This window comes from Eptesicus fuscus, chromosome 10 (genome assembly GCF_027574615.1).
Source record: "Eptesicus fuscus isolate TK198812 chromosome 10, DD_ASM_mEF_20220401, whole genome shotgun sequence".
In the NCBI taxonomy this organism is placed as follows: Eukaryota; Metazoa; Chordata; class Mammalia; order Chiroptera; family Vespertilionidae; genus Eptesicus; species Eptesicus fuscus.
Genome location: NC_072482.1, coordinates 60,410,432 through 60,434,898, shown reverse-complemented (window position 1 = coordinate 60,434,898; position 24,467 = coordinate 60,410,432). Strand labels below are relative to the sequence as shown.

Sequence of the window (24,467 nt, the reverse complement as noted above, 5' to 3'; positions counted from 1 at the left end):
CTGGGTGGCCAAGCTGGGCAAAGTTCCTGGAGTTTTCAAATAGTGAGCCAACATCAGATGTCTTCGGTGCGAACACTTCTCTCTGCAGAAGGGGAAGGAATGTTGGGGACCTCTCAGAACACAAGCACCTCACCTGCTCTGGCTCCCAGCCTGCTCAGGTCCGAGCTGTTGGGGCATGAGGAGGCCCTCGGGCGCCTCTTCCCCGGGTCCCTAGGAGGAAGAGGAACACACAGCACTCAGCGCAAAGCCAGGGCATTTCTCTTCTGTAGGTGTCGGGAGTCGGCCATGTACAGTTTCTGAGGGCCACGGGGCATTGTTTATGAAGTGGGGTTTGGTAACCCAGATCCTATTTTAATCAACCTCTGATTTCCAACCAAGATTTACCTTTTGAAAACAAGTCATATTTGCTTAACAGTATGAAATATAGTTACTAGAAATAACAACAAAAATAAATCCAAAGTTGACTTTGCAAATAAAAAAGGATTTTACCACAAGAGGTCACTGTGAGAATAAGAAAGAACTCTTGTATGCTTGAATTACAAAAGCCTAGCATTTGTGAGCTGGGAGCAATCTCTCTCTCTCTCTCTCTCTCTCTCTCTCTCTCTCTCTCTCTCTCTCTCTCTCCTCCCCACCACCTCCAGACCAAAAAAAAAAAAAAAGTTCCCAAATCCATCAGATGTTCCCAAGGTCACAGAGCAAGGTCAGATCTAGAGCCCAAGTTTTATAATTCCCAATTCACTGCTCTTTCCCATCACAGTGTCCTGTTTCCTTTTTTAAATTAAATGAATATTCTCTGAAAAGGTTTTCTTTTTAAACACAATTTAAATGTTAAAAAACTGAAGGTAAATTTAGGCAGTCCTAGATGACAAATATTTTGTGTTACAAATAAGAGAGTGATGGCTAGCCAATAGCAGGATTATATACCTGTTTCTTTTTTAATTAAGGTTACATTTAATATAGAGATGGTCTATGAAGGATATAATTTCTCTTTAGCTAGAGCTGAAACTTAAAAGTACTTACTTTGAAATATCTGCATAAAATTCCAAGACAAAAAAACACTGAGAGAATAGTGAAAGTTTTGAAACAAAATTTTATTAATCAAATATAGTATTTGCTCTGAAAGCCATCAGTATACATACATGGGGCCAGGGTTACCCAGGAACATCCTCCGTATGCCCGCTGCTCCTGCTGCCGGCGACCTGAGGTGCCCATGAATGCCCAGTGCTGGTCTTGCTTGACCTTTCCCACTGCCCCAAGGATTGGCTTCTCCAAACATATTTTTTTCCATAAATAGGTCCTTTTCCTCTAACACTTGATCTTATCATACAAGAGAAAAGGACAAGCTAACCTTCTACAAAATGTCTAATTAGTTAATACCCTGAAAAAATGACTTCAGTTTTGTACAGGTAAAAACATAGGTCTGGTAGCAAGACGCCTCTAGCCAATCAAACCCAGACATGGGGAAGAGATTCTTGTCCACACTCTCAGAGTTGAAATAAATGAAGCAGACCTCAAAGAAGATAGAAGAACGAAGAGAGAAAAACAGCACACGTTTGTTTGGCAGGGTGTGAAGCTGGAAGTTTCCGTAGTTATCACCCCTAGAAATAACAAGAAAGTGTGAGGACAACAGAGGCAAGGTCCTCTTTTCATCATGGTCTGAGCAGCTGTTGAGATCAAGCAAGATAGTGTTCAGCTGATGGCCTTTCAAAGCCACTGAGGACTTGGCCAGTGATGAGGCTGCCTTCCTCTATGCCACATTTGTGTACCCCTATTTCGAGGGTGGGGGGGGGTTCCTTCTCAACACACAAGCTCGGCAGTGCTGGACAAGGGTTCTGGTTCTCAGGAACAGCACAGGCCTGGAATTGACCAACGCTGAGCATGACCATCACGGCACAGCGATTGAATGGGCAGGCTCTGCACACAAACTACCGAGGTCTAAGTGCAGGGTCCAACCCTTACCAGCTAGGTGGCCTTAGGCAAGTTCCTTAACCTCCCGGCCTTCATTTCCTTATCTTAAAATGAATGCAATGCCTCTAGTTAGTACAGTGATTGGTACATATGAATAACTTAATAAGTTGTCAATGTTGTTTTTCTCTTTAGTTCTGAGTCAACAAACACCTGTCTAAGCAGTCCAGTGCTAGATCTTATTGTGATAAAGAATATTAGAATGAGTTGCCCTAAATAAATTTAAAATCTACTATGAGGAACTAAGGGACTTTTTTTTTTTTTTAATGGAAAATTCCAATAGAGTCTCTATACAAGTACTAGAATGTGGAGTTCAGTGGGTTGCAAGAACTAGAGGGATGCCGAGAAGGAAGACGTGGACCTCAACGTGGGCCTTAAAAGGATAAAAGCTGAACCAGCAAATGACAAACCTACTCCCAGGAGGAGAGTAGCATGAGTGAAGGTAAGAGGGGCATGAGGAGCCCGTTTCTCAGGGCAGGGGAGAAGTGCACCCGGCCAGCAAGATAGGGACAGAAGGTTTCTGCTGGGAGGTACGGGGAACAGCTGCCTGAAACTTCAGGTGAGTCCATGGAACCAACGTAATGGGCAGCGAGGAGCTGTCATGGGCTCTTATACAAGCAAGTGATATGAGATTTAGAACTATCCAGTGGCAAGAGTACTTAGGAGACTTGGAGAGAGGTTAATAAGAACGAATCCTTCCAGGGTGAGAATGGGACTGGACAAGAAAGAATAAATGCCAGAGATCCTATACATGAAAGGTTGATGGGATTTAGTGACTGATTTCAGGCAAAACAAACAGAAGGTAGAGCTGGAGGCACAGGATAGTAGGGCTGCTACCCAGAACGGGGAAGGTGGGGAGTAGAACAGTTAGAGGTGTGAAGTAAGTTTGGGTTTTGCCACGTTGACTTTTGGAAAAATGGAGCATCTGCAAAGGAGATGTGAAGATCAGGACAAGAGCTCTGTCAGAGGTCAAAGCAGCAGAGGAGCAGCAGCTCAGAAGACTGGGCTCGCGGAACAAGCCCATCAGAACAAGGGAAAAGGGCGGAAAGGGGAGAGGGAGTCCAAAGGAAGAGAAGAAATAAAATATTCTCTCATGTAGCCCCAAATGTCGTGAAAATGAGTATGGTTAACAGGTCCAGAAGATGAGGACTGAGGAAGCACTGTCCAAAAATTTTGTGTTGAGTCAATGATCTTAAAAAGAAAAGCCCCCTCTTTGCTAAAGAAGAGGAGACTAGATGGCCTTCTACTCAATGGCAATCTATTTCCCTGTGACTTCTACCCATTGGTTTTGTTTCTACTGATCGGAGCCACATGAAACAAGTCTTTATCCTTCCTCTTGGCAATCCTTGAAAGATGGTACGTTCACCACTTAAAGCCATCTCCTGTGACCTAAAGCCCATGGCTCTACCACTTACTAGCTGTGTGAGCTCAGGTAAGATTTTTACCTAAACTTTGGTTTCACCTGTGTATGAGGGGGTGGCAAATAATGGTCCTTCTCCCCGTGGGGTTGTTGTGAGGATGAAATGATATAAGGTGGAATTGCTCAGCGCAGTTCCAGGCACATGGTAAGTACTTAAGTGTTTACTATCATCGCAGCTGCTGTCATTGATGTCATTAACAAACTTGTCCGGTCCCTTCAAATGTTTCTCATTTGGTAAGGTTTTACATATTCTTGCCAGCCTGTTGAGTCACTCTGAGTGTCTGTTTGTCTGGATCCCTTTTAAAGTCTGGAACCCAGCACGGCGCTAAAGGAGCAAAGAGGTGACAGTCTAAATAATACAGCCTGACACTATATTAGTGGTTTTGGTGGTCACTTCACGGTGTTGGCCAAGTCTTGTCTTTTCTTACACATGCAGCTCATTCTTATTCATTTTCTTAAACTCATTCTTATTGAATTTCAGTGTTATATTTGGTAAAGTGTTCCTGCCTATCAGATGGTTTTAGATCTTGATGCTGTCATCCAGTATAATTGCTCCTCTGCCCAGTTTCCTGTTCCATGTTGTTAAAGGCCATAATTATATTTTTCCATGATTTTGATGTACCAAGGATAAAACAATTCCAGAAATTATTCCTTAGAGCTATTCTGTGAAATTCTTCTTAGAGGTAGAATAACTCCATTTTATTTGTTAAGATTGTTTCATCTACAAATAACAAAAACCTAACTCTAACTGAAAAACAATAAATGAAATTTATTGGCTCATCTAACCCAAAAGATGAGTTCTAGGGTGGGTTTCAGGCATGGTGTGATCAGGGCTTTGGCTCCATCTCTCTGTAATTCTCTCAGGTCTGTCTTTCCTTTGGTCCCATCTGTAATCAGGTTGGAGTTCTGAGGAAAGCAAAATGGATTTGGCATCCCAGGCTTCTCATCTGTAGCCCACATGTTTCCCAGTTATTGACAAAGGTCCTCATTTCACTCTGAACAATCAGAACCAAACTCTATAGCCGAGGCATTGCCATACACAGACTGAGTTACTAAGGCCCATGCATGAATCAGTCACACTAACAACATCTACTGCTGGATAAAATATACACTAATAATAAACAAACAAACAAACAAAGAAACAAATAGAATATACTTCTTTAAAACTATCCTAAAATTCAGATTTTGCTATAATCAGACAGTTCTTTCAATCATTATGAGTAATGTTCTTTAATCAGGGGTCAGCAAACTTTTTCTTGAAGAGCCAGACAGTATATATTTTACACTTTGTGTGCCAAGTGGCAAAATAGAGGCTATTATGTGGGTACTTTTGTGACCATTTAAAGGGTCATGACTTAGCCCTGGCCAAGTGGCTCAGTTGGTTGGAGTGTCATCCCAAACCCCAAGAGGTAGCCGTTTGGTTCCAGGTCAGGGCACATACCTGGGTTGCAGGTTCAATTCCTGGTTGGTGGGTGTACAGGAGGCAACAGATGTATGTCTTTTTCTCTCTCTCCCCCTACCCCCTTCCCTCTCTCTAAAATCAATAAGCATTGATCGGATGAGGATTAAAAAGCCTATCTAACAAAGAGGGAATATGCAAATTGACCATCATGCCATAACAAGATGGCTGCACCCACAGCGGAGGCAGGGATTCCATAACACAAGATTGCTGCGCCCACAGCAGAGGTGGGGATCCTGTAACACAAGATGGCTGCGCCCACAGTGGAGGCTGAGTTCCCTTAATGAGCAATCAGCAGGGACCTGAGGCCACGCCCCCCACCCAGCGGGGCTTGACGGGGGTGGGGCTGGCCAGGTCTGGATCTAGCCCAATGAGGGTGGGGCAGGCCGGGTCTGGGTCTCCTGTGATTTTGAGGCGCATGTGGGTGGGCGGGGATTTGACTCTGGTTCCCGTGATGCGCCCCAGGCTCTGACAGGAGGAAGATTTTCATATACATTTTACTAATTTTCTTTCATCTCTGACACTTCTATTATAGAGATAGGGCAAATAGCAATATTAAAATATTTCCTCTAATTAATTCCTTTTAATGTGCACAAATTTCATGCACTGGGTCACTAGTATAATAATAAGAAAGGTAACAATTTAAAAACATAAACAATTCTTAGCTCAAGGGCTATAAAAACAAAGGTGTCTGGTCACATTTGGCTCCTGGGCTGTCGTTTGTTGCCTCCTGCTTTAGAGCAATAACTGGATATTAGGTCAACTAAATAGAAGAATTTGGAATTAAGAAAAAAAAAGGATACATTTATTTCTATTTGGGGAAAATTACATGTAAAACTGGAAAAGAAAATGTAAAGGGTACTTATGATAAAAAGAAAATTTGGCAAATTTTGAGCTAAGCTTTTTCTTACACTAAGAAGCTGACACTAGGCTTCAATTCCCTGAGCTCAGAGTGAAAGCCCAGTCTCATGCTTCCCGTGGCCTTCATAGCTGCACGGTTTCCAAGAACCTCGTGTGAAAGGCCCTCGTGCCTCTCACTGCTGCACGGTGAGACCTGAGCACAGGAGACAGTTGCTGCGCCTGCCTCTTCGCAGCATGTTTCTGAGCAAACGGGTGCCACCTGGCTCCCACTCCGCTCTCCATCCCTAAGGCCTTCATGCAGTGCTCCAGCTCACACATCGCCCCCTCCCGCCGGACCTGCAGCAACTGCTCCCCAAGGGTCACCTCTGCCCAGGCTCTCCCTTCTCCACACGCCACCCTCACTGCCGCCGGCCTCTCTGCTGCCGGGAGCCCCTCAGGGGCCCTGCCGTCTGTGGCCGCAGGTCCATGCTCCTGCTGCGCCAGGCCACCTGCCACCAAGTCAACCCCCCTTGGCTCTGCTGCTCCTTTAGAAAAGCACACCTCACTCCCCCTATTGCACATCAGCCCTGGGAGGCAACACAAACCCCCAAGCCCAGGAAACCTGCTGTGATCTTCAGTCAGAACGAGGTGCCCTCGCCTGGCCGGTGTGGCTCAGTGGTTGAGCATCGACCTATGAACCAGGAGGTCACAGTTCGATTCCTGGTCAGGACACATGCCCGGGTTGCAGGCTCGGTCCCCAGTATGGAGCGTGCAGGAGGCAGCCGATAAATAATTCTCTCTCATCACTGATGTTTCTCTCTCTCTCTCCCTCTCCTTTCCTCTCTGAAATCAATACAAATATATATATTTTTTAAAAAAGAATGAGGTGCCCTTGCTTCTACACGCCCAGGCCCTTTCTTCCAGTTCTCCTTCCCTCCTCCAGCACAGAGAAATCACGGAATAGTGCTTCCACAACGTTTGTGCGCATGCAGATCACCTGGATATGTTATAAAGATGCGGACACTGATTCAGCAAGTTTGGGTGGGGCTTGAGCTTCTAAATTCTAACACGGTCCCAGGTAATGTTGATGCTGCTCTTCCACGGACCACACCCGAGCGGCCAAGCCAGATGCGCTCGTGAGCTCCCCAAGGACAGGGTCCATTTCTACCTCTCCCAAGACATGCTTTCTACATGGAAACTCAAACAAGGTGGGACTCCCCCCAAATCATTCTGACCAATGCATCTTCTCCAGATTAAAACAGTTTCTCAGCCACATTACCCTTAATTTCTTAACAGAATAATGACTTCATTATTTTTGGAAAAAAAGAGATATATTTATTATTATTTTTAAGGCCAGGCAATATAAGAAAGTACAAAGAAAATTATAAAAAATCACCCAGGATCCCACCACCCAGAAACAAATATTGTTAATATGTAGTAACCATCCAAACATATTTTGCATATATTCAGATAAAAAGATAAAAGAATGAAAGAATGGAAAGGTGACTTGGAGGAAGGGCAGGTAAAGGATACATATAATGGGATCCCAATACATGGCATTGCAACTTTAAAGTATGAAGTATAAATTTTACTTGAGTTTAACAGAGAAACAGAAATTGAGGTGAAACTGAAGGGATTGTAGAACTTCAGATGAATGGGTCCTCCCAAAAGATTTTAGTTTCTAAAAGATTTCTCTGAAGTTAAGAAAAAGAAAAACACAATGAAAAACATTAGGATGCTGAAATCATTCTTTTCAAACAATATATTTCAATTTCAGGTTGTAGCGACTGAAAAATCTATTCCCCATTATGCAGTGAAGTCATTAGCACTCATGCTTCCCCCAAACACCGCTTCTGATTACTTATGTTACTACGACATCGTCAAGGTTTCCATTCCTTAGCCATCATTTTCAGAGTTGTTTACTTTTAATTCAATATGAAAACAAAGTCAATACTCACCACAAATGCTTCTACCACAGCTTCTTCATTTCTGAGTTTTGGATTTTGACTCATCATTTTGTGATCTAAGAGTTATCTAGAAAGCGCATTAGTACTATAGACCCAGAGTTCATTCACATTGGAAAATGTGTGTTGCCTTTTTGCTGAAGAACAACTTGGCGGGTGATCCGATTGCCGGGATGTCCTTCTTGTACTTAGGACTTCACAGACGTGACTTGACTGTCTTCCAGCACGGAGGGGCGCTTTACTGAAGCCGGGGCGGCCTGCCTTCTCCTCCTTCTGTGTGACTTGCTTGTTCAGCCTGGATGGCCAGAGGAGACCTCCTTCCGTTTATCCCTGTGACCAACAATTACTAACTGGGCGTGGACTGTGTACTGGGCAGTGTTCTAATGCTGAGCACTGTGGGCAATGTCTTATAGCATTTTTTTTTTTTTTTGGCAATACAATGTGTCCATTTGAGCTTCAGATTCAAATCTTTATTTCTGAAAGTTGTGTTCTATTATGTCTTAATATTTTTTCTGGTTCTTTTGGTTCTGATCTCTTCCATTCTCAGTGGATTTGTGTAAAAATCAAGTGAGTTAATGTATCTAAATCACTTGGAAGAGTGCTGGAACTTACTTCAGAGTCAGATATGACTGAGAGGAGGAGCGGGAGGACTCAGGAATACAAATGTCACGCCTCCATATCTATCTCAATCTCTCTAATCATTTTCCAATCTTCTTACTTTCTGCTTTTCGAATGAGTTCCTCTAGCCTGTCCACTAAGTCTCATGGTACTGTCAGCTGTTTTATTCTTATTTTTCATAACTAACGTGGCTTTCTTCCCCACATTTATACTTTTCCCCCCATTTCTTTTTAGATAGCTATGAGCATACTTTTCATCTCTTTATATGGGTTCATAATCTCTAACTTGAATTCTTATAAACCAAAGAAGAGCTCTTGTCCTAGCCGGTTTGGCTCATTTGGATAGAGCGTCGGCCTGTGGCCTGAAGGGTCCCAGATTCAATTCTGGTCAAGGGCACATGCCCGGGTTGTGGGCTCGCTCCCCAGTTGGGGGTGTGCAGGACGCAGCCAATCAATGATTCTCTCTCATCATTGATGTTTCTATCTCTCTCTGCCTCTCCCTTCCTCTCTGAAATCAATAAAAATATATAAAATTTAAAAAATACCAAAGAGTTTCCCCCCCCTTTTTTTTTTTAAATAGACTGATAACATTACCAATCATCTCTTCGATGCTATGCAAAATTGTTTTAACGCTTTCCTTGTTTTTGGAGAGTAATTCCTTTTGCAATTCATTTTCTTCACCTGTGTTTGTTAAGTTCTTTACATATCTATGATCAAGTCCCATGTTAACTCTTGTCCTAATACTAATTTTCTTTAAACAGAGTCATATATGTGTTTCATAATGAAAAGGATCCACAGAGGGAGAGAACTGGGGTATGCTGTACCTTCAGCTTTAGTTTTCTTGAACATCCATTTACCAAGTCTGTTATTTTTCTTGATTTTGAGTGTGTGTTCCCTTGGTTATGTGTAGCAGGTTGCTGTGACTTACAGAAAAGCCCTGTGTTCTAACCTATCACACTGTACCCCCATCCCAAACTAGCTGGCTCACAGGAAATTAGGTGAGCATGTCACCCTCAGCTTCATCCCCCACCCCACCCCACCCCACCCCTGTTTGCTTCATGATCCGGATCTTGAATGTCTCGAATGGGGTCTTTACCGTGGCTTCCTCGCCTCTCCTGTGGCCTGCCCACATCCTCAGATCTCGCTTCTCTAATGAGAGACACCTGGCTACATCTTTCTGAACTGAGACTCAGTTTTAGTGAAACCTGTTTCTTGCTCAAGGTCTGAGGAGGTGTCTGCTCTCCAATTCCCTCTTGTTTCCATCTATATTTCATAGAATCTGGCAGGTTAACTAGACTCTTTTAGTTGCAATATTCCAAGTGACAAAAACCTCATCTAAAGTACCACAAGCCGTCCCTGTCAAAACAAATAAAGGAAAGAAGAAAGAAAGGTAAGGAAGGAAAGGAAGGAAGGAGGGAGGGAGGGAAGGAGGGAGGGGAAACTAAAGAAGGGAGGGAGGGAGGAGGGAGGGAGGGAGGGAGGGAGGGAGGGAGGGAGGAAGGAAATGGAACATATTGGCTCAAAACAGAGCAGTCCACAGTGTGGATGTGGTGGCCTCAGGCACAGCTGGATTTAGGGGTTTATAGAACATCCTTGAACTTGGTCACTATCTCCATTCTGTTTGTTTATACCTCACTTCCCTCTCAGAGTCACTCTGCACAAGGCAATGAGATGGCCACTGTTGGCTCCAAGACAACATCATCTTTATGGCTTGTGAACTTGGAGAAAAAGCACTTTCCTCAAAGGCTTTGGCCAAAGCACCAGGGAAGAATTCCATTGGGCTGGCTTGGATTATGTGTCCACCTCTGAACCAACTGCTATGGCTGGTGGGTTGGAGAATTCTGATTAGCCAGCTCTGACCGCTAACCACCTCTCAGAAGAGGGGTAGGGGAGACAGGGACAGTGCTCCTCCAAACAGACTGAGCAGGATCTCACACCCAGTGCCAGGCAGCTCACTTTCCGGAGGGGCGGGGATGGAGCCCCAAACACAGTGTTAAGTTTGCTTCATGTTTTGTCGTTTGGGGTGGAACCATTTTTTGTTGTTGTTGTTGTTTCATTGACGACATTTACTTCTCCGTGTTTCATTCTTTGTTGCTTTGATTTGGTTTCTGCAGAATGCCTCTGCTTTGCCATCTTTGACCAGAGAGCCCTCTTTTCTTCTTTTTCACTCCAATAATACTAACAGCCCTTGGCACTTTAAATACAAGCCTTTCAAGTCTTCTTCATCGTTCCTCAACCCATGGTGAGGGCTGGGAAGAGATGGGAGTGAAGGAGCGCAGTTATTTCCATTTTACAGATTAAAAACTGAGCTTCCAAAAGTGTTGAGAGACTTGCTAAACAGCACACAGCTAACGCACGAGGCTGAGAGAATAACCAAATCAGGGATTCTGTCCCCAGCGAAGAGTTCTGACTCTACAATTAACTGCTCTTTCCTCCTAAAAATTAATTTCCTCCTAAAAATTAATTTCCAAACCACAATAGTTTGAACTATATTTACACAGAAAGGGGAGGGCAAAAGTAGGTTTACAGTTGTGAGTCCATGAAACAGTTAATAAAGCTATTGTAATAATCATAACCTGCATGTCATTTTCCATAAGGACAGCAATAAACTTACTTCTGCCCACCCCTGTATACATATTGTAATGAAAGCTGTTAAATCCTTATAGCAACACAACGTAGGAGAAAATGGAGTGTTGCTAAGGAGCAAGCCTGCCAAACCTTAAAGGGATCCTTAAAGGGACGCACAGAGGCTGCTGTGATGGGCACACTGGTGATGTGATAACTCGTGCAGTCCTCGAGAGTGTGTGCTCTTTCGGAAAGGTAACGAGTTGCCCAGGATCTTGTCTGCGATGATCTCTTGCTTAGCAAACCCTTTTCCATGACAACCAGCATGAAGTTCAACTCCAGTCCATCCCATGACTGAGTTAGCTATCTGTATTCTAAATTAAGGGTGCACAAATCAACGTGCTTTCACTGAAATAAACTCTCCTTCCATTCCCTCTCACCCCGCCTCCGCCCCTCAGCCTGAGGCGGCTGCGCCCACCCTGGACCCTGCATGGGGACCGTGTCCTCTCTTCCTCTGTCCCCTTTACCCATCCGCATGTGTCCCAGGCCGCTTCCTGTTCTAGTTGCGCATTCCCTCCCTCCCTTCCTCGGTAGCCCCGCTCATGACAGGACTCTTCACTTTACAGTTTATGGGCGAAAGAGGAAAACAATGTTAATTGAGGGTAAGGCTTCAGCATCAAAACTGGGAATACTCCACGGCATAGCAAAGATCATTTCTTGGAATTACTCACTTAAATGTTTACAAGAAACGATGATCAAGTGTCCCGGATTGATTCACAAATGTAATTAATGAAAGAACTGCTAATAGTTTCCATTTGCTGGTTTGTTTTAATCCTACCGTATAAAAAAATTTTTTTTGGCACTTCAACAAAATCCCATCCAATGATTAAAAGAGCTAAAGATTCATAAAGCAGCAATGTTATTGGCAGTGAGACTTGCCAGGGTATACTGCAGACCCAGCTCCGTCCCAGTCATTACACGGGCCAGAGCCACTAACAAAACAAAAGGGAAACAGTGAACAATTAGTGCCCACGCCTCGTAATTTTGGACAGTCGGGAAGAAGTGCGTCCAGGCCCCAACTGATTGCTTCTTGGCTTTGGTGGAATAAGCTATGTCACTGAAAAGGCCGAGGAGGATATAATGAACTCTGGCTGGCCAGGCGACTCTGCAACATCTGAAGGTTTGCGAAAATAAAAATAATAATAATAATAATAATAAAAATAAAACAATAAACAGCTCTTGCCTGGTTTTCCCTGGTCAGCTTCCATCCCTGTGAGGCTGGGCGCAGCAGGGTACCCGCTCCCTTTTTGCTCAGGGCTGAGAGGAGCACACGTCTCAGGGGGCCTGTGTTTACATTCTGGGGCCGCGGCCTGTTCTGACTCAGCAACAGCAAAGGGTTTGTGGCCTCGGCCAGTTTCATGTTTTGTGCTCGGCTCCCAAAGTCCCAATTTGAAGTTTGTTCTCTTCCACTTAAGGAGACATTTCATTGTCCCTTTAATTTAAAAGAATGTTCTGAACGCAAAGCGACCTTACAAGGACGACGAGGTTGCCTAATAGAAATCCCGCGTGTGCCTCACTCCCCGGGCTGTGTCAGCTCAAGGTCAGCTCGGCGGAACCAGCCGGCTGCCGAGCAGCCAGTCCGGGGAACGGTTCTGAGCACGTAACCTGTGTACAAAGCAAAGTCAGGCCTGAAGTCTAAAGTGAGGGCACCAAGGACTTGGTCTTGAAATGGGCCGTGGAATTTAATCTCGGTAGACAAATTTGAACTGGGCAGTTGTCCACAATGACCCAATGGAAAGTCCGAGAGAAATATCTTTGAGTGACCCTGTCCGGTCCAAGACCTTCTGCCTATTTAGGATCATGACTGGCTGGCACTGGAAACACAGCCTGCTCTCACCCTGACCCCGTTATTCAAGGCTGCCGTCGGAAAACACCAGGGTAAGAATCCACGTGGTCCGTGCAGTGAACATTTCTTCACAAATCCTTCATATGATAGGACATTTGCTCCTCACTTTTCTGGGAAAAGCCCTGGAAAGCCCAATCCAGGAACATGATATGAACTTAGGGCTCCCCAGATTGGAGGGGGCGGGGGGAAGGGGAAGGGATGAAGGTATCAGTGAGAATTAGGGTGAAAAAAAAAAAAAAAGCCCTACCTAGGAACATGGTATGAAATAAAGTAATTCCCAATCATTCATTTTATGAGGGATTAGTAGAGGGATGTCATAGAAAGAGAAACCCATAGGACTCTCCTGCTTTAACTATTAATTTGAAAAATAAAACGTCCAAGTTTCTACTGGAGAAGAACATAAACTGTCTCCTCTTTTGTGGAGCCGACAATAGTGAACTAACCCAAAGGGAGGGATCAAGAGATTCCAGGCCAGGCAAGAATCCCAAATAACACAAAAAGAACGATCAGTCATCCTCAAGGGCGGGCTAGAACAGTCCAACTGAAGCCAGGACTTTAATCTGACAGTCCTATCAAAGCAGCTTCGAGGCAAGTATGAGCAAATGTTTTCCTAAGGATTAAAGGGGGAATGATGTAAAACCAACTCCATTCAGCTGTGAGAAGAAATCTTTCCTTTTCATGTATCGCTAACTTAAAATGTGCTTTATATAACAGAGAACGTGTGAACCAATGGTCTACATAAGTTAGAGAACAAACTGGTAAGTGACATTGCGGCCCTCACCAAAACAATCAAATAGAAAGAACACTGACCCTCCACTTCTCCGATGAGACGGCAAGGATGTTGCCCCTGTGAACATTTCTTGCTCCTTGATTTCTCTGAAGCCTCCATCGTAAGTTAGCTGCAGTGGGCGACTCTTTAAGTGGCCAACGGCCTTTGGTTCTGTTAAATAAATCCCATTGATTTTCACCGGAGAGTCCCCCATCCTAACGGTGTCTTTGGATTCCACTGTCTTCTTTCCTGTAATAACCAAGGAAGTGTTTTGTCAAAGCATTTCTTATTTCAGGAATCACCATCTTTCTATATTTTTTTAAATCTAAGAATGTACACAATTTAAAAATTACATGTCACTTATAATCAAGTATGGATACAACATCCCCGGACATCTGAGACCTCACCACTGTTTTAGGCTTGGCATCATCAATTCAGCAGGTAAAAATGAAGAGGATCTTATTTCTATCAGCTTGGGGTCTACCTAAGGCAAACACTTAAATTTAGATTTATGAACTACCGAAGTCCACATACATACCCTGCATCCCATCCTATTCCTGAATATAATCATGTTAGTAATTTCTGATTCAAAAAAGATGTTTATTGAGTGCCCCCCTGATGTCAGGCACTGTCCTAGGCATGCCGGATGTATCAGTGACAAAACGAAGATCCCTGACCTCATCGGGCTTACATCCGAATAGGTAAAAACAGATAATAAGTAACACACTGTAATAAATAAGGTATATAAGACAAGTGTGATGGAAAAAAGCAAAAGGAGAAAAGTGGAGAAGGGTGAAGGGGCCTGGCAATGGGTGGACATGGTAGACGGGCCCTTGAAGGAGGTGGGGCACCTGCCCATCAGATGCTGAGGGTCAGGGTTGCCAGCAGAGGGGAAGCAGATGCGGAGGCCCTCAGGCAGGACTGTGCCTGACATGCTCAAGGAACAGCAGGCGGGGAGTGTGTGAGGGAGGAGAGGAGGAGAGGTGGTGGAGGGGCCGGGCTGGGTGGTGGAGGCTGGCAGATCATTACCAGCTGGTGAACGGAGGGGTGCGCTGAAGCCCTCCCAGGCTTTCGGAAGGGGACCGAGATAGGGCTGCAAAAAGATGTCCAGCCTCTGAACCGAAACGCCTACCTTGTTTATGGCTGCAGAGTCTTACACTTACAACACTGCTTCTTTATCAGCAACTGTGATAAAATATGTTTATTTCATCTGTGATAAAATATGTGTTCAAAGTGGAAGGGGGAATGAGCTTCATATAGGAAAATACTGTTTTGCAAGCTTTTCCAAAACAACTCAAGGTTTCCTTTTCTGCACTTGAACCAACAAACCAATGAAAACCGACAACAAAACCACCTAGTCTACGCCTCCGATCAAGCACCTTGCGTCCGCACACTGAATTGTAAAGCCGAAGGAAACCTGAGATTGGCTAGGCTCGCCTTCATTTTTCAGATGAGAAAACAGAGAACCCGAAAGGTTAAGTGACTAGTGTGAGGTCACAGAGGCAGTTCAGTACCGTGCGAAGAGAGTAGGCTTTGCATTTCGGCAGACGTGGGCTCAAGTGTGACGAGCAGGCCACTCAACTTTTCCCTCACCTTCTTCCGTGGTCCCCACTTCTTGGGGGTGTGGTGAGAATGAATGACATGGCCTAGTGACCTGTCACACTCAAAACCTAGACGTCAGTGTCGTCATTATTCATGGAACGCAAGAGCCCTGGCTGCTGGCCCAGGGCTCTCTGCACAGTGCAGGCTCCCGTAGAGATCTTTACTACTGAATCACAAGGCACACATTCTGTGTTAGATCACAAAGACGCTCTAGCCTAAGCCTATGTCTTAGCATTTGTTTCTTTCATTCATTCCCTCCTTGAATATTTATTCAGCACCCACGCCAGTGGGCCAGCTTCTGCTCCAGCTGCTGGTGGTCCAGTGGTGAACGAGAAGTCCCAGCCGCCATGGGCTACTGTCCTAGAGGGGGAAACCTACCCACCCGAGAGGTGAAGGAGCTGCAGCCCCCAGTGCAGGCTGCCTGGGGCCCACTCCTGCTCCGGATGGAGCGCCGCCATTCAACTGAGCACGAGTGGCGATGCCGCGTGTCTCCCGGCAAATCTCTGCAGCCCACTGTACTCACTTTGTAATGGGTCAGCATTACCACGCAGGAGCGGTTCCAGCTCACAGATACTGCTTTACCACCTGCTGTATACCAGATCCTGTCTTAGTCTCTCTGGCTACAATTAGAGAAAAACCTCTTCACCTCTGAAGTTGCTCAGTCTAGTAGGGGAGACAGAGAAGCAGACCTGGGTAAAGAGAGAAATGCGGTACAGACGAGTGTAGTAGCGGTCGGAGCCAGGGAAGGGTGACAGAGAGAATGGGGGAGTCCTGAGGGGTTGGGAGTTGGTCGGGGAAAGATTCAGAGAGGAGGTGGAGCCTGGGAAGCATTTTGAAGGGTTAACTGGAGAAAAAAAGGAGATCTGAGAAGGAGGAACAAAAGCTTCGAGTCCCAGCCAACCTCATGTGTGTACAAACTGGATAGTCGAGCGGGGCCCTGCTGAGAAGGGCCCCGTACTAGCTTACTGTTTGCTGTTGCCATCCTGAAATTCTGAATCATTTTTTAACAAAGAGCTCCGCATTCTCATTTTGCACCAGGTCCAACAAATTATACAGCAGTTCCTGCGTGAGGCTCGAAACAACAGGACGGGCGGGTGTGGGGAAATGCAAGGAATTCCACATTGTTGGTGCATAGCCTGCGGGGTGGGCTAGGGCAGGGAGGGTTGAGAGAAGGGCCTGGAGACTAAGACTGATCACAACAGGGCTGTACATGCGAGGAGTGGGGGCTTCATCCCCCAGGCCAGGAGCCGGCAAACTACCACCACGTCTGGCCCACCTCCCGCTCTGGTAGAGCCTGCAAGCGAAGAACGGTTTTCATATTTTTAAATGGTTGGGGGTAAAAATCAAAAGGAAAACCATGGTTTGTAACAAACATGATAATTATATGAAATTCAAATCTCACTGGCCACCAATCAGTCGACGGTTGCTTTCCATAAGGGCAGAGTTGAGTAAATGTACAGACTGCATGACCTACAAGGTCTGACATATTTACTATTAGGCCCTTCGCAGGAAAAGTGTGCCAACATCCGTGCTAGGTCAGTGTTTCTCAAACTGTGTTCCCCAAAAGACAGGTTCCATAGCCAAGCAGGCTTGTGAAATGCTGGGTTGGATTAAAATTAAACGGTTTCTTTACCAGACGGGCTTTACCAACCCTCTGAACATGCTCGCGTGTATTGCGTCTCTCCGAGAGCGAGAGAGCGTAAGCGCACCTATTTCAGCACCGAGCCCTTTTTCCAAGGAAAAGCTATTAATGTTTTGCTAAAAGTTCCCTGGAACTCAGTTTGGCAAACACTCCTTCTAGGCACAGGGGGCCCCTCTGAAGGGTTTTTAACAAGAAGATGATGCAATCTGACGTTTGTTTGCTTCCTGACCTCTTATCCCCGATGGCACACCCAGAACCTGATTTTTTGTGGTCCGGGGAGATAAAGGGATCAGGCCCACAGCCACGTCTGGTTGGGAGCTTGGCTTCCCCAGGCTCTGCTGGCTGCTCCAAGGGCTGAGCGACCTTGTGTTGACCCACTTGCAGCCCCCGCAGAGGGTGAGGGTGGAGCCGGACAGGAGGGCGGAAGACCAGGGGACAAGGCCAGAGGTGACCGAGGCAGTGAGGCAGAGGTGGGAAGGAGAACGCAGACCCAAGAAGTATTTAGAAAGCCCATGGAGGAAGCCCGTGGGGGGTGGTGATGGCCAAGATGACAGTGATGGGTGAGAAGGGGCAGGCTGCACTGAGGTCTCTGTCTGGCTTGGATAACTGAGGAGATGTCAGCAACACTGCCCTCGCCAGCCGGAAACCGGACCTGGGACACAGAGCAATGAAACTGCTGGCCCTCGAAGATGGGTACACACATCTCTTCCCCTTTCGTTTTCTTAAACTGGAAATTCCCAACCTGTCAGCACACCCCGAGCCCGGCCTGTGGCAGTAGCCGCTGCAGATGACTTCACACCCAAGGGAGGGGCGTCACCATCTCCGCGAACACGGTTCCATTTACAGTTACCCAGCGGAGGATCCCTTCTCTACACAACAGAGACTGAAACCAGCCCAGGGACCCCCTGTGCGGATGACAATGACAGCAAGGCCAGAGCGCTACAACATATGGGTTAATGGGGCAATGTGCGCTTTTAAAGGGACAGCGCCTTTTAACTGCCATAGCTTCCTGGGTGCTGACACAGACCCAGGGGATGGTGGAAATGGTGAGGTGGTGGCTAAGAGAACCGCAGCGAAGACATGCTTTGGTGCAGCTTGGAGGCGCGAAGATTGCCTCGGTGCTGGGACAGGGTCCCTGCCGCCCACGGCACCTCCCTGAGCACAACTGGGGTGCTGTGGCCAAGGGCCAGGGGGCCCAGGAGGGAAGGAGCTAGGCCATGAGGGAAGCACAGAAGACGAGGGGGTGGGTGACACATCCCCCTGTTCAGGCACCTTCACAAAGCTGCGAATGGCTCGGGAAGCAGCAGGGTTCTCAGGGTGAGCTTCCAAGAGTTCAAGCAGGGGTCCTCAAACTTTTTAAACAGGGGGCCAGTTCACTGTCCCTCAGACCGTTGGAGGGCCAGACTATAGTTTAAAAAAAAAACTATGAACAAATTCCTATGCACACTGCACATATCTTATTTTGAAGTAAAAAAAACAAAACGGCAAAAACACCCGCATGTGGCCCGCGGGCCGTAGTTTGAGGACGCCTGGTTCAATGCATTAAACGTGGCTGCGGCATCCGCATTCAAAGCCACCTAATGAACAGCCAGTTAGTAGCCCTTACACCAGCTCTGCCATCCTGTTCACAAGAAGTGACCCTGTTCCTCTCTGAGTCTACCTTCACCCCCAACCTTGGGCTCCAGAACCCATCCCCCTCACCTTGTCAAGGGCTTTGCTCCTGCAGCTGCCACTCCCTTCTGAGGAACTGGTCTGGCAGCGGCCCCAGTGTGGGGCGTGTGACAGCTGCTCAGGTGACTGTAATGTGCCCCGACACTGAGAAACGTAAGGTGGGTGATGTGTCTCCCTTGCTTAAACCCTGCCCTGGCTTTCCCCTGCAAGCAGAATGGAGCCGGGCCGTCCCCCCAGCCTGGCCTGCGTGGCCTTTGGCCTCAGCTCCCGCATCGCTAGAGGGACGACTCTCCGGCACTACACATCACCGACTGACACACACCCCCGCACTGCCTGTCTTTTCTCTCCTGGATGCTACCTCTCCAGCTCTGTCAGGCATCTCTGGAGACCACAGGAACCAGACAGCAACATGAGCTAAGTGGCTGGGCGACGTGGGGAACAGCAGATCACATCCCGGGCTAACAGGGTGGGCACCCCCAGCTCCAGTCCTTCTCTTGGGGCTGCACAGAACGGGGGCCCGGAGTGGCTGGACCGTTAGATTTTTCATAAGAAGTCATGAATCTAGACTCTCCCATGAGCTCTGCATTTAAAGGGTGATGAATGCAAGAAAATGCTTGCACTTGAAACAAGGAGGCTTCTCCGTGCGGCGCGCAGCCTCCGGCATCCATCCTCAGTCACCTCTGTGTGGCTGCCGCCATCCCTCCACCCAGCCTTAGACTGAAGGAGGCCACTTCCATCGGCCCCGGCAAAGTGGTCTTCCGCCTTTTCTGACCATAGAGAGTAATAATAAATGTATAACACGATTGAATGTAAATGTACTCTAGGATACATTTACAACATGGCCCTGAACACACGGGTATGTGCTTGAAAAAGTCTCTCAAAGCAGCACTTACTCCCCTTGTTGTCTGCCGTGCACCCCAACATTTTCCATTACATGCTGCTCTACTTTTTTTTTTTTTTTAATGCTTGGAGCGATCCACTAAATTGATGGTCATCCCACTGATGGGGGATGTTCCCTGGCTTGACAAACTCTTAGCTTGCCCTGGCAGGGCCACCTGGTGAGGCCACGCCTTAGAATGCCCCTCTGTCCCCAGGTTTAGATACCGGCCAGCAATTCCGCGACAGCAGGGGAAGCCCCCTTCAACGTTTGCTTATATTTCCCCATGGGATCAGAGAGGTCCTGCCAAAGACCCAGGCTTGGTGGACATTATGAGAGTCTTAAAAATGCCTAATGAAATGGACAATTTTTTAAACTCTAATTTTAAAATCATTTATCCAATATCGATAGACCCGTTCATTAGCAAATACTTGTCCTCATCTCCTTCTTCTACCAAGTAAGGGTTTTTTGAAAACTATGATATTTAGGCATTCTTGATAAACACCCAGAAAAATATGTGAACAAGATTTCTTACCCAGCTTTCGCACACTATTAACTGAGTCTTAGTTCATGTAAAAAAAAAAAATCACATGGGGTTTGAACATAGGATATAAAAATAGCGTTTTGTGTGCAAATTCGAGAGACACGCGCGCCCCGGGTGTAAAGATGGTCCCTGGGCCTTACGCTCGGCGGGAGGCAGCGTCCTGTCCGGCAGGAGGGCCCCCTGCGAGGCCGCCCTGAACAAGCGCGCCCGGGCACTGCTTATCCTTCGCATCTTCACGGGGTCCACCGGGGGCTTCGGGAGGGAAAGGCCGGGGTCCCCTTCTGCGGTGGGAGGTGCCGGAGCTTTCGGTTTCTGGAAAGAGAATGTTTAAAGGATTGGCGTGAGTTTCTGTGTCTCATACCAGACTCGCCCCTGGGGCTGGCCCTGCCCTGGCTCTACGTCTCATTGGCCATCTTACTCAATGTGTTGTATAGATACCTCTTGTTCATTGTTTTTGTCAAATATATTGTATTAATTACACTACGTCCTGCTTAGTGTTTTAAAAAAAACAACACCAGTTTATCCATGCTAGCAAACAGCTTAAAACATTCAGTAGAGGATATTCAACATGCTTTGCAAATTTATGTGTTCAGTTCAGTTCAGAAAACATGTATTGGGCACCTATTTGTGTCAAAAACTATGTGGAATATAAATACTATCATTACACATTTTGGATGCCACAAAAGTACTTTTGTAAATGATATAAAATTTGTTTTTTAAAATATGCTTTTACTTATTTCAGAGAGAGGAAAGGAGAGGGAGAGGGAGAATCATTGATTGTCTGTCTCCTGCAGGTCCCCTACTGGGGATCGAATCCGCAAACCAGGCATGCGTCTGACTGGGTGTGTGAATCGAACCATGACCTCCAGGTTCATGTGTTGATGCTCAACCAATGAGCCACACTGGCCGGGCAATGATATAAAATTTTAGGAACTAATTTAAAGTCATAAAACGTAAGAGCAAGAAGTTGTCTTGGACTTACGACATAAACATGTCTTATCTTCCATATCTCTAGAATTCTATGCTGATATCCTTAGAAAAGAAACATTACTGGCAAAATTTCAATTCCTTAAAGACTTTTTAAAATACCCGCACCAGGCAGTGCCGCCCAGCGCATCCTCAGATCTAACCTCCAGGTGGCAGTGGCCTCTGACCTGGGGCCAGAACCTCACGGAAGCCTAAACTCCATTTTCAGCGTTGCCTGGGGGTCAGTCCTCCCTCCCTCCAACTTTAGCAGAATTATCTGGCTGTGAGAGAGCAATTTAGGGCAGTAGTGCTTTTGGGGTCTCTAACCAAAAATAACCAAATTCAAGTTCCTCAAGTCACTTACATAAATATGTGAAATGAGTGACTCTCGATCCTACAGGTTCATCAATAAATATTTTAAAAATCCAGTGTGAACTTCAAGTCAGATAATTTGGAAAAATGGGTGAAGTCATCTATCATATATGACACATGATTTTAAACACACGTTTTTCTTATATACCTTAAGAGAACAAAGGCATCTATACTAGAGTTCTCCCGCCAAGGAGTTACTTATTTCAATAATGATGACATTTTTCAAGTTATTTTTTTCTTTTCCAATTACAATTGACATTCAATATTTTTTTTCATTCAATGCTATTTTATATTAATGTTTCAGGTGTACTCAAAATATTTGTTCATTTGCATCTGAAATCAGTTCATGAACCACATAAAATTAGTTATGACTTTAGAGACCCATACTTCTAAACACAGCTAGAAAACTGGTAAGTAAAATAATTAGCACAGTATAGAGGAAGAGTAAATGACTTTGGAATCAAACTGATCTGGAGTGGAATCCACTGCCTAGCTGCGTGAACTTGGGCTGGCCATTGACTTCTCTGAACTTGCCCAGCTACCAAATGGAGACAGCAGTCCCCTTCTTGCAGGGACACTAACATATAGACAATTCCTGTTATGGAGGCTCCAGACATGCTAGCTACCTTCCCTATGTGAGTGACTCACTCATGATTTACCGAATTTGGCTCCAAGTTACTTTTAAGTCACAAAGCCAAGGCCCTAGCCTCTGACACAACCTTGCTCGGAAGAAAAATCCTGAATTCAGAGGCAACTATTCTGAGGGAGACAACACTCATTTGTCCGTATAAATTCTGCTATATTTGTTTGATAAATAGTCACTTTATTTTTTATTCTTCCTAATGTATTGCAAAATATTCACTAGAATGTGACTTAGGCCATGAAGCTAAGAGTAACAAAAAAAAAGCTAAAAGCATATAAAACAGGAAAGTAAGTGCTTTAGGTATAATTATGGGAGATAAGATACATTAGGACAATCTCAATATTGAATGTAGATACGAGGTTTTCTTATCTCAAAACGTCTGTACTCTGCAGGTACCTTGAATATGAAGCAAAGACCAAGAAGTCTGCCAAATAATAATAATGTAGATAGATAAATGTTTGCTTTTTTTTTTTATAAATTCCATAAATATTCTAAAAGTTTTGGGCACTAAATAAAAGATCTTATAAAAAGGGAAAATATGGTTTTGCAAAGCTAAATTTTTCCCAATAACTGAATTACCTCTGATGGCAAGATAAAGCCCCTTCCCTGCTCCCGGATAGAAGGCGGGATTTTCCTAGTGCAATGCTGGTCAGTGTTGGCATAATGACAAATTAGTTCCAGTTACTGTTGACCTTTACTAAATCATTTATCTCATTTAAACATACACCTCACTGGTCTACTTAAAACATAAACTGATACATGTAAAGCATTTTTAAATTCGTCAGGGAAAACGACTAAAGAAGCCATCCATTTCTATCATGTCAGGTTCTACAAAATGGTCTTCCACATTGCAGAGCAAAATGGTGTTTATAGAGCAAAACAGTAAAAATGTTTTCATACACAATTCATGGCATTTTAGAATTCAGAGAAGATTTCAAGTAAGTTTCAACCTTCCTACCCACCCCCCCCCCCTCCCCATGTTGTGTGTCATGACATGAACCAGGGACTTGAGTATAATCAGGGACACTGGAAAGTCAGAATTTAAGATTTCTTCTGATGGATAAAACTGCTCCAGTCCATTGAAGACTGAGAGAATACTTTCACAGAACCACCTAATGAAAGAAGACAAAATTCCTGGAACATCTAAGGGATCTAGCTGGCTCGGCTCTCCTCCCAGCACCTGGGCCTTGACTGATTTCTGACCTGGATCCTTGGGATCACCAGTTGGGAACATGGAGTGTCCCCTGTTCTACATGAAGGCTGGGAACGGGAGTCTATGACATCCCACCCCAGAAAGTTGCTATGATTTAATTTTTAAAACAGAAGCACACACACGCACACACACACACACACACACACACACACACACACCTCTTAGAAGTTAGAAAGCAAATATTAAAAATTCCCCCAAGCCCATGACGTTTGCATGTGGCAATCAGACATTATTTCTATTACCATGATTTTCTCTTGCAGGTACCCTGGGCTCTTCTGTCTCTCCCAGTAGGTGACTCATGGAAGTAATGCTACCACTCCTTCCAGACACAGTGAAAAACATTGTTTTGTCTTAGTCTGCTTTTTCTCATCCTGAATTTCTTCTAACCTCAAAGAATGGGCTTCTTAGTGCCCATCTTTTAAAAATATATTACATTTTATTTTACTCGCCAAATACTTGGAGCTTGGTTCCTATCTATAGCCATAAAAGCCTAAGCAACCATTAAGACCAAATGACTAGAATGACCGGTTGACCAGTCGCTATGATGTGCACTGACCACCAGGGGGAAGATGCTCAACACAGGAGCTGTCTCCTGGTGGTCAGTGTACTCCCACAGCCAACCTCCTGTGGCCCCTTCCCCACCCTTTCAACCCCCCTCCCCCCTGTCCACCAGCCCCGATGGGCCCCGATCCCTGGCCAGGCTGAGGGACCCCACCCATGCACAAATTCGTGCACTGTGCCTCTAGTAGAATATAAAATAATGGCTCGTACTAACATGTGCTGTGAGCAGTGAGGACAGCAGTCACCGCAGGGAGGTGGTGTCTGAAGGGCTGGCAATGGTCTGTTTTCTTTGAATGCCACTTACTGAGTGTGCTGAGCTTGTGTATATTTATCAAGCTGCACCCTTTAGGATCTGTGTCTTTTCTGTGTGTCAATAAAAAGTTTAATAAAAATACCTGGAGCTTAAATAACGAAGCTTTGTAAGGGTAGGAGACACCGGGAGAATTCTGTTTTGAAAGTGATAGTGAAGAAAGACACAATTCCCTATTTATTTACACGGTCCCATGTCTTTTCCTACTTTCTACAATCAAAGCATGAGAGCAGCTGCCCCCGTGTCTATAAATCTGAATACCAGCAAACCAGAGCTGCAGAACAAAACCAGGAATAGCTGCCACCACACAGCAGCCTGGTCTCAGAGCTGCCGGGGAAGGTGGGGCTGCTAAGAAGGGACAATGGTGTGCCTAGGCATTCCTACAGCGCAGGTCGATGTAAATGTTAAGGGAAGAGTATACGGTGCAAGGCTTTCCCTGTCTTACACGGTCATACGTGCTAACGGGAACCCTGGTGAGCCCGTCAGACCAGCCAGCCAAGGCCTCAGTGGCCAGGACCAAGGGCATTCATTTTCCCATCACTCTCTGAAGCCCAGGTCATT

General features: G+C 45.6%; 1 protein-coding gene across 2 annotated transcripts in view; it reads right to left on the bottom strand.

The window, feature by feature from the left end:
• ARMC2 (armadillo repeat containing 2) overlaps positions 1-24,467 on the bottom strand; it is a 91,635-nt gene that overhangs the window by 56,190 nt on the left and 10,978 nt on the right. For both annotated transcript variants that reach the window (XM_054722043.1, XM_008156780.3), the window contains exons 4-6: positions 19,982-20,153; positions 13,547-13,754; positions 134-210 (exon numbers count right to left, since the gene is read on the bottom strand). In XM_054722043.1, the coding sequence (XP_054578018.1) occupies positions 134-210; positions 13,547-13,754; positions 19,982-20,153 (457 nt within the window). The remainder of the gene's footprint in view (positions 1-133; positions 211-13,546; positions 13,755-19,981; positions 20,154-24,467) is intronic.